Source organism: Leucopleurus acutus (assembly GCF_964270905.1).
Source record: "Leucopleurus acutus genome assembly, chromosome: 5".
Classification (NCBI taxonomy): Eukaryota; Metazoa; Chordata; class Mammalia; order Artiodactyla; family Delphinidae; genus Leucopleurus; species Leucopleurus acutus.
The window spans coordinates 80,662,610-80,675,455 of NC_139147.1; the positions used below are offsets into that span (position 1 = coordinate 80,662,610).

The window sequence follows — 12,846 nt, forward strand, 5'->3', positions numbered from 1 at the left end:
CACTGTTTGGATGCCTTCCTAGTGCTGTTTCTCTAGATCCTGCCCATCTCTCAAAGTCTAGCTCAAGTACCACTTGCTCCAGAGACTCTCTTGCCGACGAATCTATTTTTTTTAACCTGCCCTCTTATAGCTTATCATAAAAGTAATGTAGAACCCCCAAACGTAAGGCTGAACAGAAACAGGTATTAGAAGCACAGAGAGGCTGCTGGAGGATGTTACAGTGTTAGAAAGTGACAACATCATCATCACCCAAATAATAACAGAAGGATTAGAAGAATCGAAAACAAGATGGTGGCCTCTTGCAAAGGAGTTAAGTCCCATCACGAAAAGGTTCCTAGGACTGTGGGCCTCAGATGGAAAGCAGGCCATGCAGGAAGCAGCTTCTGCCCAGGTGGTGAGTTCCTGAAGGTCAGGCAGTGAAGGGATTGCTGGGAGAAACAGGGAAGTGGAGGCCTGGCAGAGGGGAGGAGAAATGCATATTCTGCTGGGACGGTGCTGAAAGGGCACTTAGGGTCACTTCCAGGACCCAGTGCACACCCACGAGCCCTAGAAAGTGTACAGAGTCTAAACGCTGACATAAAACCCCCCAAGGCTTACACGTATACTCAGAAAAAAGACAGACGTTGGTGGTCGGGAGTGAGGTGAGTGGGTTTATAGCCCTATCATGCTATTTTTGTTATATGTGCAATCCAGCTTTTTCCACTAATTCAATCCATTAGCAGAACTTTGTGGCAAGAGTACTTCTTAAGTTCCCATTAGTATAGAGAAATCAGCATATGCTACCTGGAAATACTTCAGGAAATGAATAGTCTAGGGGGATTCATGAGGTAATACCTGAATTGTAATGCTGTATTACACATAAATTACACTGTGATGCTGTCTTATAATACTTGGATAAGGTTTTACAGCATAGAAAGCACACCCACGTTCATTGCTTCATTTACTTTTCACGACAGTCCTCTCTCTCCCTGGATATCCTCTGTTTTCCCTTGGGCAACACTCTGGATGTGACCTGCGGCCACGGGGACAGCAGAACTCGGCTTTCTCTGGACACTGGACACCTCCAGTAATGCAGACTAATGCCACAGGGGCTTTCCCATGACCAAAGTACCAGGCTGGGTCATGGAATCACTGTCTTTTTCTCCATGAGGAATCCGGGACGTGGGAAGGACAAGGGACTTAATTAAGCCGGTGGTTTTGATGTGCTCCTAGTAAATACATTCTACTTCAGAGCCCATGGATTTTCTCGTGTATTCCTCACAACAACCCTGTGAGGAAGGTACTGTTATTCTCCCCTCTTTACAGATGAGTAAACAGAGGCATGAGTAACTTAGGCATGATCTTTTAGCTAAGAGAGGCAAAGCTGGTTTAGATGGCAGGCAAGCTAACTGCAGAGTCTCTGTACTGACCACTGCACTCTACTCAGCGCCGTCCATGACTGTGTTAGGAAGGAAACTTCTCTCACTATACTTCTGCACAGAAGAAATTTTACCTGAGAGTTCATCAGGCGAATGGTGGTTCTCGTGCCCACATCTTGTTGGAAGTTGGCTGTGGGTGCCCCATTAAACCTCAGGACTGCATCGTGATCATCTATAAACCACAAGGAAACAGAACACATCAGCAGTGATGACGATGTGAGCGTCAGCAATATGCAGAGAGCAGTCTGGAGAGAGAGAGGGCAGGAGGAAGCGGGGGGGGGGGGGCAAGAGAATAATACATCCTAATCTTTATCTCATCCTGGTACACAGGGGACAACGATCATATTTGTACAGTGCAATCAGGTAAAGTTCACAGACAGAGGTGACCAACTCTCTGCCCAACCACTGCGAAGGCTAAAGAGGTCCATATGGTGGTGTTCCTGAAATCCACTCGATGATGCCAGTGTGCCCGGGCACAGGGGCAACGTGGACAGGGCCAGTGCACTACTCATAGTGGAATCACTATTCCAGTTACCAAAGGAGCAAATCAGATTCTCTTGGTATTACCAGTAGGTCATACTTCTATCCCTGTCAGAAAAATGATGATCCTACCATAAGCTTGGTCTAACCCACAAGTGCCAAGTACCCCATGGCATTCTGAAAAGCTTGCAGTGCACAGCAAATGAAAGAGATTCACTATGGCATCCAAGACAGCTCCTGAAGTGTCCCATTTAGGAACACGAGCCCCAGGAAGGGTCACAAACCTGGGTGGTGGCAGAGGTGGAAAAGAGGTCATAGAGCTAAACTAAACCCCATATATTCTATTAAAAATTTAAAAAGCTCTTTGTCAGAAACAATGTCTCAAATCCAGCCAAGATCAAACAGACAATCTTTTTAAAGATCTACTCACTCGCCAGCTCTGGTTCTCTGTCCTTCTAGCTGTTTAAGCAGGGTTTGGAAGACTTGGAGAAGATTCTCGGCCTGGCAATGACCAATCTGATGGGGGAGGGAACTGATGACTTCTAAGATCCATCCTAACCCTGAGCCTCTGTGATCCTGCGAGAGCTCATCCCAAGCTTATTTGATCAAACAAGCTTCGGTTCACCACTGAAATCTGCACAAGATTTGGAGGTCAGCCCAAACCTCTGTTGTTCCGTTTCTCTCTGTGCGGGTTTATTTTGGGCGGTTCTTCATGCACAAAGGTGGCATCAGGAGAAGAGGGGCAGGAGTGGATTTTGCTCAATGTAAGAGGACCTAACGGAAAATACCCACAGAATTAAGGGAAGAAGGCCTCCCTCTTTATTTCAATTCTAACGTATATACCAAACCTCAGGAATCTAGACATCTCGTTCACAAAAACAACCCTATCCTCAATCCCAGGACAAAATCTTTATCAAAATGGTTTAAAAGTTACATGAGATGCCCATAGTCCAAACATTATCAGATAACAGGACAGGCACACAGAACTGCAAATCGAGCGCGAAGTTTATCTTTACACAACTCGGATTGCAACAAGTTTTGTCAGAATCAGTCACTGATTTCAAAAGGGACCAGCAGTAACCACACTAGAAATGTTGATTTATCAGAAACTCCACTTGGTCAACTTTCCCATTTCACAGGTGAAAAAACCTGAGAGTCTCAGCAGACAAAAATGACAAGCTCAAATGGAGTCATTGAGGGTTGAAATAAAAGGACTATTTACAAAGTTGTAGGTCGAGTTTAACAAGGTAGAGATGAACAAGGAAAGGGACCATACCCCAGGCTTGGCCACAGCAGGGAACCAATCCCACCCCTACACCTAAGGCAGCAGGAGGAGCAGAGACCCCCCCTGAGGAAGCCCACCTGGTGGGAACTGCGAAGGGAATCATTACCCCAGCCTCTCCTCCTCCCCTCTGACTTCCAGGCCTGGAGGGAAAAGGGGAGACACAGACAGGGCTGCCTGAAAGGGGCTGAAACTTACAGTCAAAGGAGAGAAGGAGCCTGTGGTTACAGGTTCCTTCTGCAAGGGCGGGGAGGAGGGGGACAGACACCCTGGCCTCACTCTCCTTCTTCTTCTCAGTTTTGTACCAGCGTTACTACTGTCCAGTCCCAAATCAAAGCCAGAGAGCAAGGACATCCAGTTGACACAGTCCAAATTTCTATTTCCCCGGGCACAGAGTCATAGGAAAGCATGGAGAGTGAATTTGCGGGGGGGCAGATGGAGAACGCCCAGCACAGGAGGCTTGAGATAGGTCCTTGGTGTTGACCATGAGAAAGGAGAATGCTTTTATTCCTTCAATAAATACTGATAAAGCTCGTACTCTCTGCCAGACACAGTTCTAGGTGCTGGAGACAATGGTTGTGAGCATGAAATCAAGGTCCTTGCCCTTAGAGACCTCGAGATCTACTGCAAGGAGGCAGACAATAGGTAAGCACAACAACCCACATTCGAGATAATTACAGATTGTGGTTAATACTATGGCACAAAATAATAACCTATAATGGAAAAGAATCTGAAAAAGAACACACACACACACATATATATACACACACACGTATAACTGAATCACTTTGCTGTACATCTGAAACATTGTAAATCAACTATACTTCCATAAAAAAATAAAAATTAACAAAAAATACTATGACACGAATAAACTGAGCTGTGTAACAGAGACCCCGAGGGAATCTCCTTTAGGTAGAGGGATTGTTCACGGACTGCGTCTGAGCTGAGACCCACAGGGCATGGGAAGGGCCCAGGAAAGTAAATTCCAGCCGAAGGACACAGCAGTGTCAAGACCCCAAGGAGGGTAAGGACTTGGCTGGGGACAAGTGAGTGAAGGAAAGAAAAAATAAAAAGTGCAATGAAAGAGGTTGGCAGGAAGCAGATCATGCAGGCTGTGGAGGCCAGGTATGAAGTTTGGATTTTATTCTAAGATTTTTAAATCAAAGAAGAGAACTTTAAAACAGACCACTAAATGTGAGCTTATAAAAAAAGGGATCAGATCCTTGTTTGCCAAACTGTCCTTTGCTATTGCTACTGAAAACTAAGACTTTCAACCTCAAATAGGTCTCCGGGAAATCCCTAGGAAAAATCCACAGCTACTGGGATCCCAGAAAACAAGCCTTGAAGGGGGAAGGCTGTAGAAAACAGGGGGCTCCACTTCTCTGTAACTTAGAATTAGCAGAAAAAGATGCAAATTAGAAAAGGAAGAAATAAATGCACCACGACATGCACATGATATAACTGCATGCCTAGAAAATTCAATAGAATCAGCTTGTTAGTAAATTCATAAATACATCAAAATCTACTGTGTCCAGGTATAAGAACTCTAAATAGCTAGAAATTGTGGTGAAAGAAATTTTATCATTATTTGGACCAAACATTTCTTATATTTTCCAGTCAGCTTAATGAATCATATAACCATGTATGGAAGACTACATTCTGATTCTGGTCAGGAAAACTAGATATGATACAGATCAGGTTTGGCAAACTATGGCCCACAGGCCAAATCTGACCTGCCTTGTCTTTGTAAATAAAGTTTTATTGGAACTTAGCCAGGCACATTCATTTATTACTGTGTAGGGTTGATTTTACACTAAAATAGCAGAGTCATTGTAAGAGACACTGTATGTCCTCAAAAGCAAAAATATTTACTATCTGGCCCTTTATAGGAAAAGTTTGCTCACCCCAATAGAAACAATCATGCTCTCTGAGCTGCTCAACCCAGTCTTCACTCTGCCCAAGAACTCCATCTGCCCCCAAATATGCCCAAATTCCATCCCCCACCCTTGCCTTCCATCATATGGTACATGCCTACTTCTCTTCCAGCCCTTCTCACTGGCCCTTCAGAATTTGTATTTATCTATCTATCTATCTATCTATCTATCTTGTCCCTGTTCTTTCCTTGTCCTTCAAATGTAAACTTTTTTTTCTATGTTTTCTCATCAGTCCTCTTCCCTGGACTACAACCATCACCTCGATACAAATGACTCCTAAATCTGATCTCCCACCTTGACACTTTTTCCTGGAAGAAAATACCCGACTGCATAGATATCTATGAAGGGAAATCCACAAACACTTCAGACTCAGCACATCCAAGATGGAACCTGTCCTCCTCCAGGAGCATGCTCCCCTGTGATACAATATAGCCTGCTCCCAAGCAAGAGACCCTGGCTCCTGCCTCTCACTCGAGGTCATTTCTAGTCAGAACCGAGTTCTGTCTCTTCTACCTCATGATGCCTCTCATGTCAGACCATTTCAACCCGCCTCCACTACCACTGTTCAACAGGCCTGGCGCTTCTCTCTTGGATATGACGATGGTCCCTAACAGCAGAGAGGCTATACAGCAGTCCCCATGGGGAAGGGGACTCAGAGAAATGAGAAATCTCTCAAAACACACATGATCCCATCACTCGCTTGCTCAAAAACCTTCTAGGGCTCTTTGTGGCTTAAAGAATGAAAGCCAAAGTCCTTAAGACCATCAACGTTCTCTAAGAACTTAGCCCCGGCTACCTTTCTGCCCTCATTGCTCAGCCCTCTTCACCTTGCGGGGCCCTACGGCCCAGGCAAACGGGATTATCTGTGATGCTTAAACATACTCTGCACGTTTTTCCATACAGCCTTTGCTAATTGCTTTTGCCTCAGTTCAGAACGCTCTTCTCCTCTCTTCCAGGGGAGCAAGTCAGGAAGAGTATCGAGGGATTATTTTAACCTGGAAAGGGATTCATTCATTATTATAAAGCTACAATCACCACGAGGCGCAAGAGCAGAGACGAGGCTAAGTGTGGGCCCCTTGGACTCAAACACCCCAGTTTCAAGTCCCAGTCTACCGTTAACCAGCTGCGTAACCTCTCTGAGTGTCCGCACTTAGCTCCTGAGTAAAATGGGAGCAATAATCGTACCTACCGCGTGGGATTACTGGGAGGATTAAGAGAGCAAGGCTTGTTATACACACAGCAGGTACACCACTCATGTTACTCCTATTCATTCTAATATTTTTAAAATGTGCTACTGCTTGAAATGAATGGTCAAACAAACCTAAGGTACTTTACATGTATGCGTATCAAAAACAATTGAAAATGACTGTGCCCACCATTGGCTGGTTTATGGGGCTGCCGGAGACACAACACATTGTTACAGTCCCTCTGGTAAACACTTGTGTAATGGACCAAAAAAAAAGAGCCATCAAACATATCTTACTTTGGTCTTCTACCGCCACTCCTGAGGCTATTTCCCCTCTGGAGGGCAGTAGTAGTCACTTAAGTTGTCTTCCCCACAACCTCCTTAGCAGTACTATTTATAAGAGCAAACAGTCTGAAACCATTTGATATGTTCAACAGTTGGGACTAAGCTGGACAAATTCCAGGTGTAGTGGGAAGGCTGGGGCCTGTGGAGCTCAGAGGTCTTTAACAAAGGGCCTTTCCTCTCCCTCTCCTCTTTGTATTCTAAGTTCCTCTTTGGTATTGTTGATGAGTCCATGGCTGAATAAAAGAATACATGAATGAATTCCTTAAAATTTTTGTTAGACTAAATGCCCAAAGGAAATAACCCTATAAAAGGCAGAACATTTGAAGTGTAGCATGCAATTCTTGCTAGATCTCAGGATCAAAATCCTTCCATGGAAATACATATTTGAAATTATAACTCCAGTCTATAGAGAAAGGTTATTTTAATGCATGTTTAGTTAAATCCATAAAACTCCAACGTTTTATGGAGTGCATAAAAATAAAGATTATAGTTCCAATTCATGGGAGTATTAAGCTCTGCCTGAAACTGCAACATGATTCCGGCCAAGCAGACTATAATGACTTAGGAAGAAAGAAAGAAATGTAGTTCCATTATGGATGAACAAAAACCAATTACATTTAGTCTCTAGAAAACGAAGTCCAAAAGAAACCAGAAAAGCAGAAGCAGAAGCAGAAGTTGGGGTGGGACTGGGTATCCTGGCAGCTCGTCTTCCAAAGTGCTGCCTATTTGGAGAGTTATGAAATATGATCTCACCACTTCTTCCTGCTCTAGAGAATCCAATTTGCTTCTCCTTTTCTTCTTTTGAGAGCCTGTGCTTGGTTTCAGACCATTTTTCCTGGCAGTCATATGAAGGAAATAAAAAAGGAGACACATGACCTCACCTGCTCCAGTACCTTCCAGAGCCTGACAGAAGAGCTAGGCTTCCTGTGCTTTGCTTTCTTTAGCCTGATTCATTTCGCAGTCAAGGAAAACACATTCTCTCAAAATAAGGGAACTAAGGAGTTTTAGGCAAATCCATAGCTCTGTGTTGTACACATGTTTACAAATCTGGATAAACTTTCTGTCTTTTTTTTTCTTTATTTTTACTGAAGTATAGTTGATTTACAATGTTGTGTTCGTTTCAGGTGTACAGCACAGTGATTCAGTGAATCTTTTTCATATTCTTTTCCCTTATAGGTTATTACAAAATATTTAGTATAGTTCCCTGTGCTATACAGGAGGTCCTTGTTGGTTATCTGTTTTATATATAACAGTGTGTATATGTTAATCCCAAGCTCCTAATTTATCCCTAAATCTTTATTAACTGTGAAGAATTTCAAGAAAAGCAAATTGATATATTCTGACCAGTGATTTTTAACCTTTTTTGGGTCACAACTGAAAGCTATGGACACCCTCTTTGGAAAAATGCAGACTGATTTACACATATACACACACGTTATACACTCCTAATCAGCACACATTTTTGCACATGATTTTAGGGATTCATGGACCTTCCTGAAGTTGGTCCAGAGTCCCCAATTAATTCTTTTCAAAGAGAAAAACTAAAAATTACCCAGGTAGTTGAGGCCAAAAGAGACAATTAGTCGTTAATTAATCAGTACATTACAGAATTTCAGGACCTGAAGGAAAAGTAGAGATCTATGCTTTAAATATTTTAAAATGTCAATGTAGTGTTTTGCTTATTGGTAGCAGTGGAACTTTCTTTTCAAACAAAATCTTCTGTGGAACACCAATATTTAAGACAGATCAAAATAAAGCCATTCTAGTTGATAAAGGTGCTGGAAGACTGGATCCCCACCCTCTCCGCTGCCCCCGTGCCACCTCTAACTCATGAAGGACAGTTGAGTAACACCGATCTGGGCCCGCTCCACCAGTCGGTGGAGCCACACTGGGACTCCTAGTCTCCAGTACTGTCTACATGCCCAGACGCTCCAAGTGAGTGAGCACTGGCTGCTCAGATAACAGTCTTAACACCCCAGAACCCACCTATTTCTCGACCCAGTTGGGAGGACTTCAGAGATCCCGCTGATGAGACGACAGCACACCTGCCCCACGGCCCAGCCTTGGTCCTAATGTTCTCCTTAGGCAGGTAACCCTCCCATTCAGAGGTGTTGAAGGGAAAATCTGTGGCCTCTACCATTGAAACGTTCACGTGGTCCCGAAGGTGGCAAAGCAGGGCCTCTGCACTGAACTTAACACCAGGCCCTGGCCCCTTGTAGGACACTTTGTACTTGTTCATGCTCAGATAATTCTTCCAGATCTTTTGCAGCCTGGGGATAAGGTTTTTGGTGGAGCTGTCCTTGTTCCACACCTGGAAGGTAGCCTCCGGCTTGGCCTTGGGACCACTGAGGGCCTGGCTGCCCCTCTGGGGGTTGTGGGTGCCGCTTGAAGACACAGACTGGGAACCAGACCTCAACACCTGGAATTCCTTGGTTTGCAGTTTAAGGGACTCATAGTAACTCCCTTTCTTCTTTTCCTTCCATACACAGATGATTGCAAACAGGAGAAAGACCAGCACACAGCAGCTGAATTTTTTCTTCAAGTTAGTGTGAATCATAACGAAAGACATGTTCAAGGAAGCCACGCTGTCCCGAGCAGGAAAACAGGCCTAAAAAAAAAGTGAGACAAGGCAGAAAATGATGTAAAGTATATCTAAAAGTAATGATGGGCTGAGCAATGGCTTTAGAGTGACAAGAATTGAATTCCAGTCCAGGTCTATCTCCCACCAGGTCTGCAACCTTCAGCAAGTCTTAAAAAAAAAAAAAAAAAAAAAATCACCCTCAGTTTGGGCTTGTAATGTAGAAAGTAGCGCTCAGACACTCCCGTCTTCCTCTCCGAGCTGTGAGCACTTTATGGACTCGCCCACCACTCCTTTGTACTCCCTGAACCTTAGTTTCCTGTCGTCTTGGTCTAGCTCCCTGACTGCTCTCTGAGCTGCTTGAGGTCAGGAATCACATTTGACACATTCGGTTTGTAGGGCCTTACACTATTTGTTCAGGGAAGGGATACAATGCTTGAAAAACTAAAAGAAAAAGGCAGAGCAGGCTGAGGGGTCTACATCACAAGAAGCCAAACTCCCTAAAAAGACCCAGCCTCCTTTTAAAATTGCCAGAAAGAGACCTCTTGCCATAGACAGTGTCATAGGTTTGTGATGCATCTCTCTAAGGCAGGGGTCCCCAACCCCCGGGGCCGAGGACCGCTACTAGGAACCGGCCACACAGCAGGAGGTGAGTGGTGGGCAAGCGAGCGAAACTTCATCTGCTGCTCCCCATTGCTCCCCGTGGCTCGCATTACCGCCTGAACCAACCATCCCCCCACACCCCGCCCTCCCCCCCATCCATGGAAAAATTGTCTTCCACGAAACCGGTCCCTGGTGCCAGAAAGGTCAGGGACCACTGCTCTAAGGGCTCTGGTGCTAGACTCCTGCGTGAGAAGAAAGCCAAGGGTCAGCTTCACAATATAACATTCAGGTTTATGGAGTTCTGCATGAGTACTAGCAAGTGGCAGGAAACTGACTGACCTCACGGTGGAAGATGGGAACTCCTGATAAAATAGCAGATATGTGACCAATTAAGGAAATGAAAATAAAAATGCATTAAGCACACAAGAGGTTATTTCATTCAATTTCATCATAAACTGGGGGCACTGTGATGTACAACTTCAGTGAGCACTGTGTTTATAATAATCTAATATGAAGGGCATCTCCTGAGCTGTGCAGAAAGGCCCTGACCATTACCACCCATGAAGGTGCTATAATCTTGATTTTTATAGCTAAGCCACCTGAGGCTCTGAGAAATTAAGAGAAATGCCTAGGATCACAGAGCTGAGTGAATGGTAGCACTGAGATTCAAATCCAAGTGCACTTGATTCCCTAATCCATGACCCCTTTCACTGTATTATGTACAGAACTGCTGAAAGTTCTGGAAAAGGGATTTCACTAAGCAAATAGAGCCTGAACAGGCCCTTTTATATCTGGGTAAAGACCTACTTAGTTTTCCCAGAATTTATTGTGAAACTGAACGGAAAATGGAAGTACTTTGAACTCAAACAATGTCTGTATCTTCTGGAAAACATTAAATTCTTCCCTAAGTATCTAGGTTTATTTACCGTAATGAGTCTAAGCAATCGCCCCCAGGGTTTTGCTAACTGATTAGGAATCTCTACAACAGTAATTAATACAACACTGTAAATCAACTATACTTCAGTTAAAAAAATTCAGGAAAATAAAAATCTATAGCCCATATCAATGAAGCCTGCTCCTAAGGATATCAGGGATAAAGTGGTAGGAGTACTGAACTGGGTATCACAAAACCTGGCTTCTTGTCCCCATTCTTGGTGACCCTAGGCAAGCCTCTTCACCTCTCTGCACCTAAGTTTCTGTGTAGTAACCATCTCTGCCCTGTCTCATTCACTGAGTGCTGGGAAGACCAAACGAGAATGGTGTTCATGGGCTTTGAACTAGGTAAATGTAAAGGCACAGAAGGTTAGAGCAGCCCCTAGGCATGAGGGCCACGTTGAGGCAATGTGGGACAGCAAACGATGGTGGAGTGGAGCACTGGCCATGGCTCATCAACCTGAACTTCAGGTCCTTCCTCAAGTATAACTAAAGTATAATTATAATTAAAGTATAGTGCAGTTATAATATTAGTTACAGGTGTGAAACTTAGTGATTCAATATTTTTATAGATTATGTCCCACCATTACAATATTATTGACTATAATCTCTGTGCAGTACATTACATCCCTGTGATTTATTTATTTTATAACTGGTAATTTGTACCTCAAATATCCTTTACCTATTTCTCCCATCCCCGCCATTGCCCTTCCCTCTGGCAACCACTAGATTGTTCTCTGTATCTGTGAGTCTGTTTCTGTTTTGTTTGGTTGGTTTTTTAGATTCCACATATAAGTGAAAACATACAGTATTTGTCTTTCTCTGTCTGACTTATTTCACTTAGCATAATACCCCTTAGGCCCATCCATATCTCAAAATGCAAGATTTCATTCTTTTTTATGGCATTGTGTGTGTATATGTATGTATATATCACATATATATGTATATGTGATATATATGTGACATGTATGATGTAATATATATCACATATTCTTTATCCATTCACTCAGGATGCTTCCATATCTTGGCAGTTGCAAATTATAAATAATTCTACAGTGAACGTTGGAGTGCATAAATCTTTTGAATTAGTGTTTTTGTTTTCTAGGATAAATACCCAGGAGTGGAATTGCTGGATTGTATGGTGGCCCTATTTTTAATTTTTTAAGAAAACTCCATACTGTTTTCTGTAGTGGATTCACAAATTTACATCCCCACCAACAGTGTACAAGGGTTTCCTTTTCTCCACATCCTTGCCAACACTTATTTCTTGTCCTTTTGATGACAGCCATTCTGACAGGTGTGAGGTGCTATCTCATTGTGGTTTTGATTTGCATTTCCCTGATGATTAGTGATGGTGAGCGCTTGTCTTCTTTGTCTGAGATTAACTGACCGTATGTGCATGGGTTTATATCAGTCTCTCAATTCTGTTCCATTGATCTATGTGTCTGATTTTTTTTTTGGGGGGGCCAGTACCATACTGTTTTGATTACTGCAGCTTTGTAGTATAGTTGGAAGTCAGGGAGCCTACCACCTCCAGCTATGTTCTTTCTCAAAATTGTTTTGGCTATTTGGGTTCTTTTGTGGTTCAATACAAATTTTAGGATTACTTGTCCTAGATATGTGAAAAATGTCATGGGTATTCTGATAAGGATTACATTGAATCTGTAGATTGCTTTGTGTAGCATGGACATTTTAACAATATTAATTCTCCTGATCCATGAGTAAGCACAGTATATCTTTCCATTTGTTTGTGTTGTCTTCAATTTCTTTTGTCAATGTCATAATTTTCAGAGTATAGGTCTTCACCCTCTTGGTTAAATTTATTCCTAGGTATTTTAATCTTGTGATATGATTGTAAATGGGATTCTTGATTTCTCTTTCTGATAATTTATTATTAGTGTATAGAAATGCAAGAAATTTCTGTATATTAATTTTTTAGCCTGCAACTTCACTGAACTCATTGATTAGTTCTAAGTTTTTGGTGGCATCTTTAGGGTTTCCTATACATAAAATCATGTCACCTGCCAATAGTGATAGTTTTACTTCATCACCTCCAATTTAGATTCCTTTTATTTCTTTTCCTTTTC

At 42.9% G+C, this 12,846-nt stretch overlaps 1 protein-coding gene across 8 annotated transcripts in view; it reads right to left on the bottom strand.

Annotated features, from left to right (window-relative positions):
• The window catches only part of ST6GAL1 (ST6 beta-galactoside alpha-2,6-sialyltransferase 1), a 147,805-nt gene that overhangs the window by 24,293 nt on the left and 110,666 nt on the right, over nt 1–12,846 (bottom strand). For all 8 annotated transcript variants that reach the window (XM_082840528.1, XM_082840529.1, XM_082840530.1 and 5 more), the window contains 2 exons: nt 8,632–9,253; nt 1,493–1,590 (listed from right to left, as the gene is read on the bottom strand). In XM_082840528.1, the coding sequence (XP_082696654.1) occupies nt 1,493–1,590; nt 8,632–9,214 (681 nt within the window). In that variant the 5' untranslated portion in view covers nt 9,215–9,253. The remainder of the gene's footprint in view (nt 1–1,492; nt 1,591–8,631; nt 9,254–12,846) is intronic.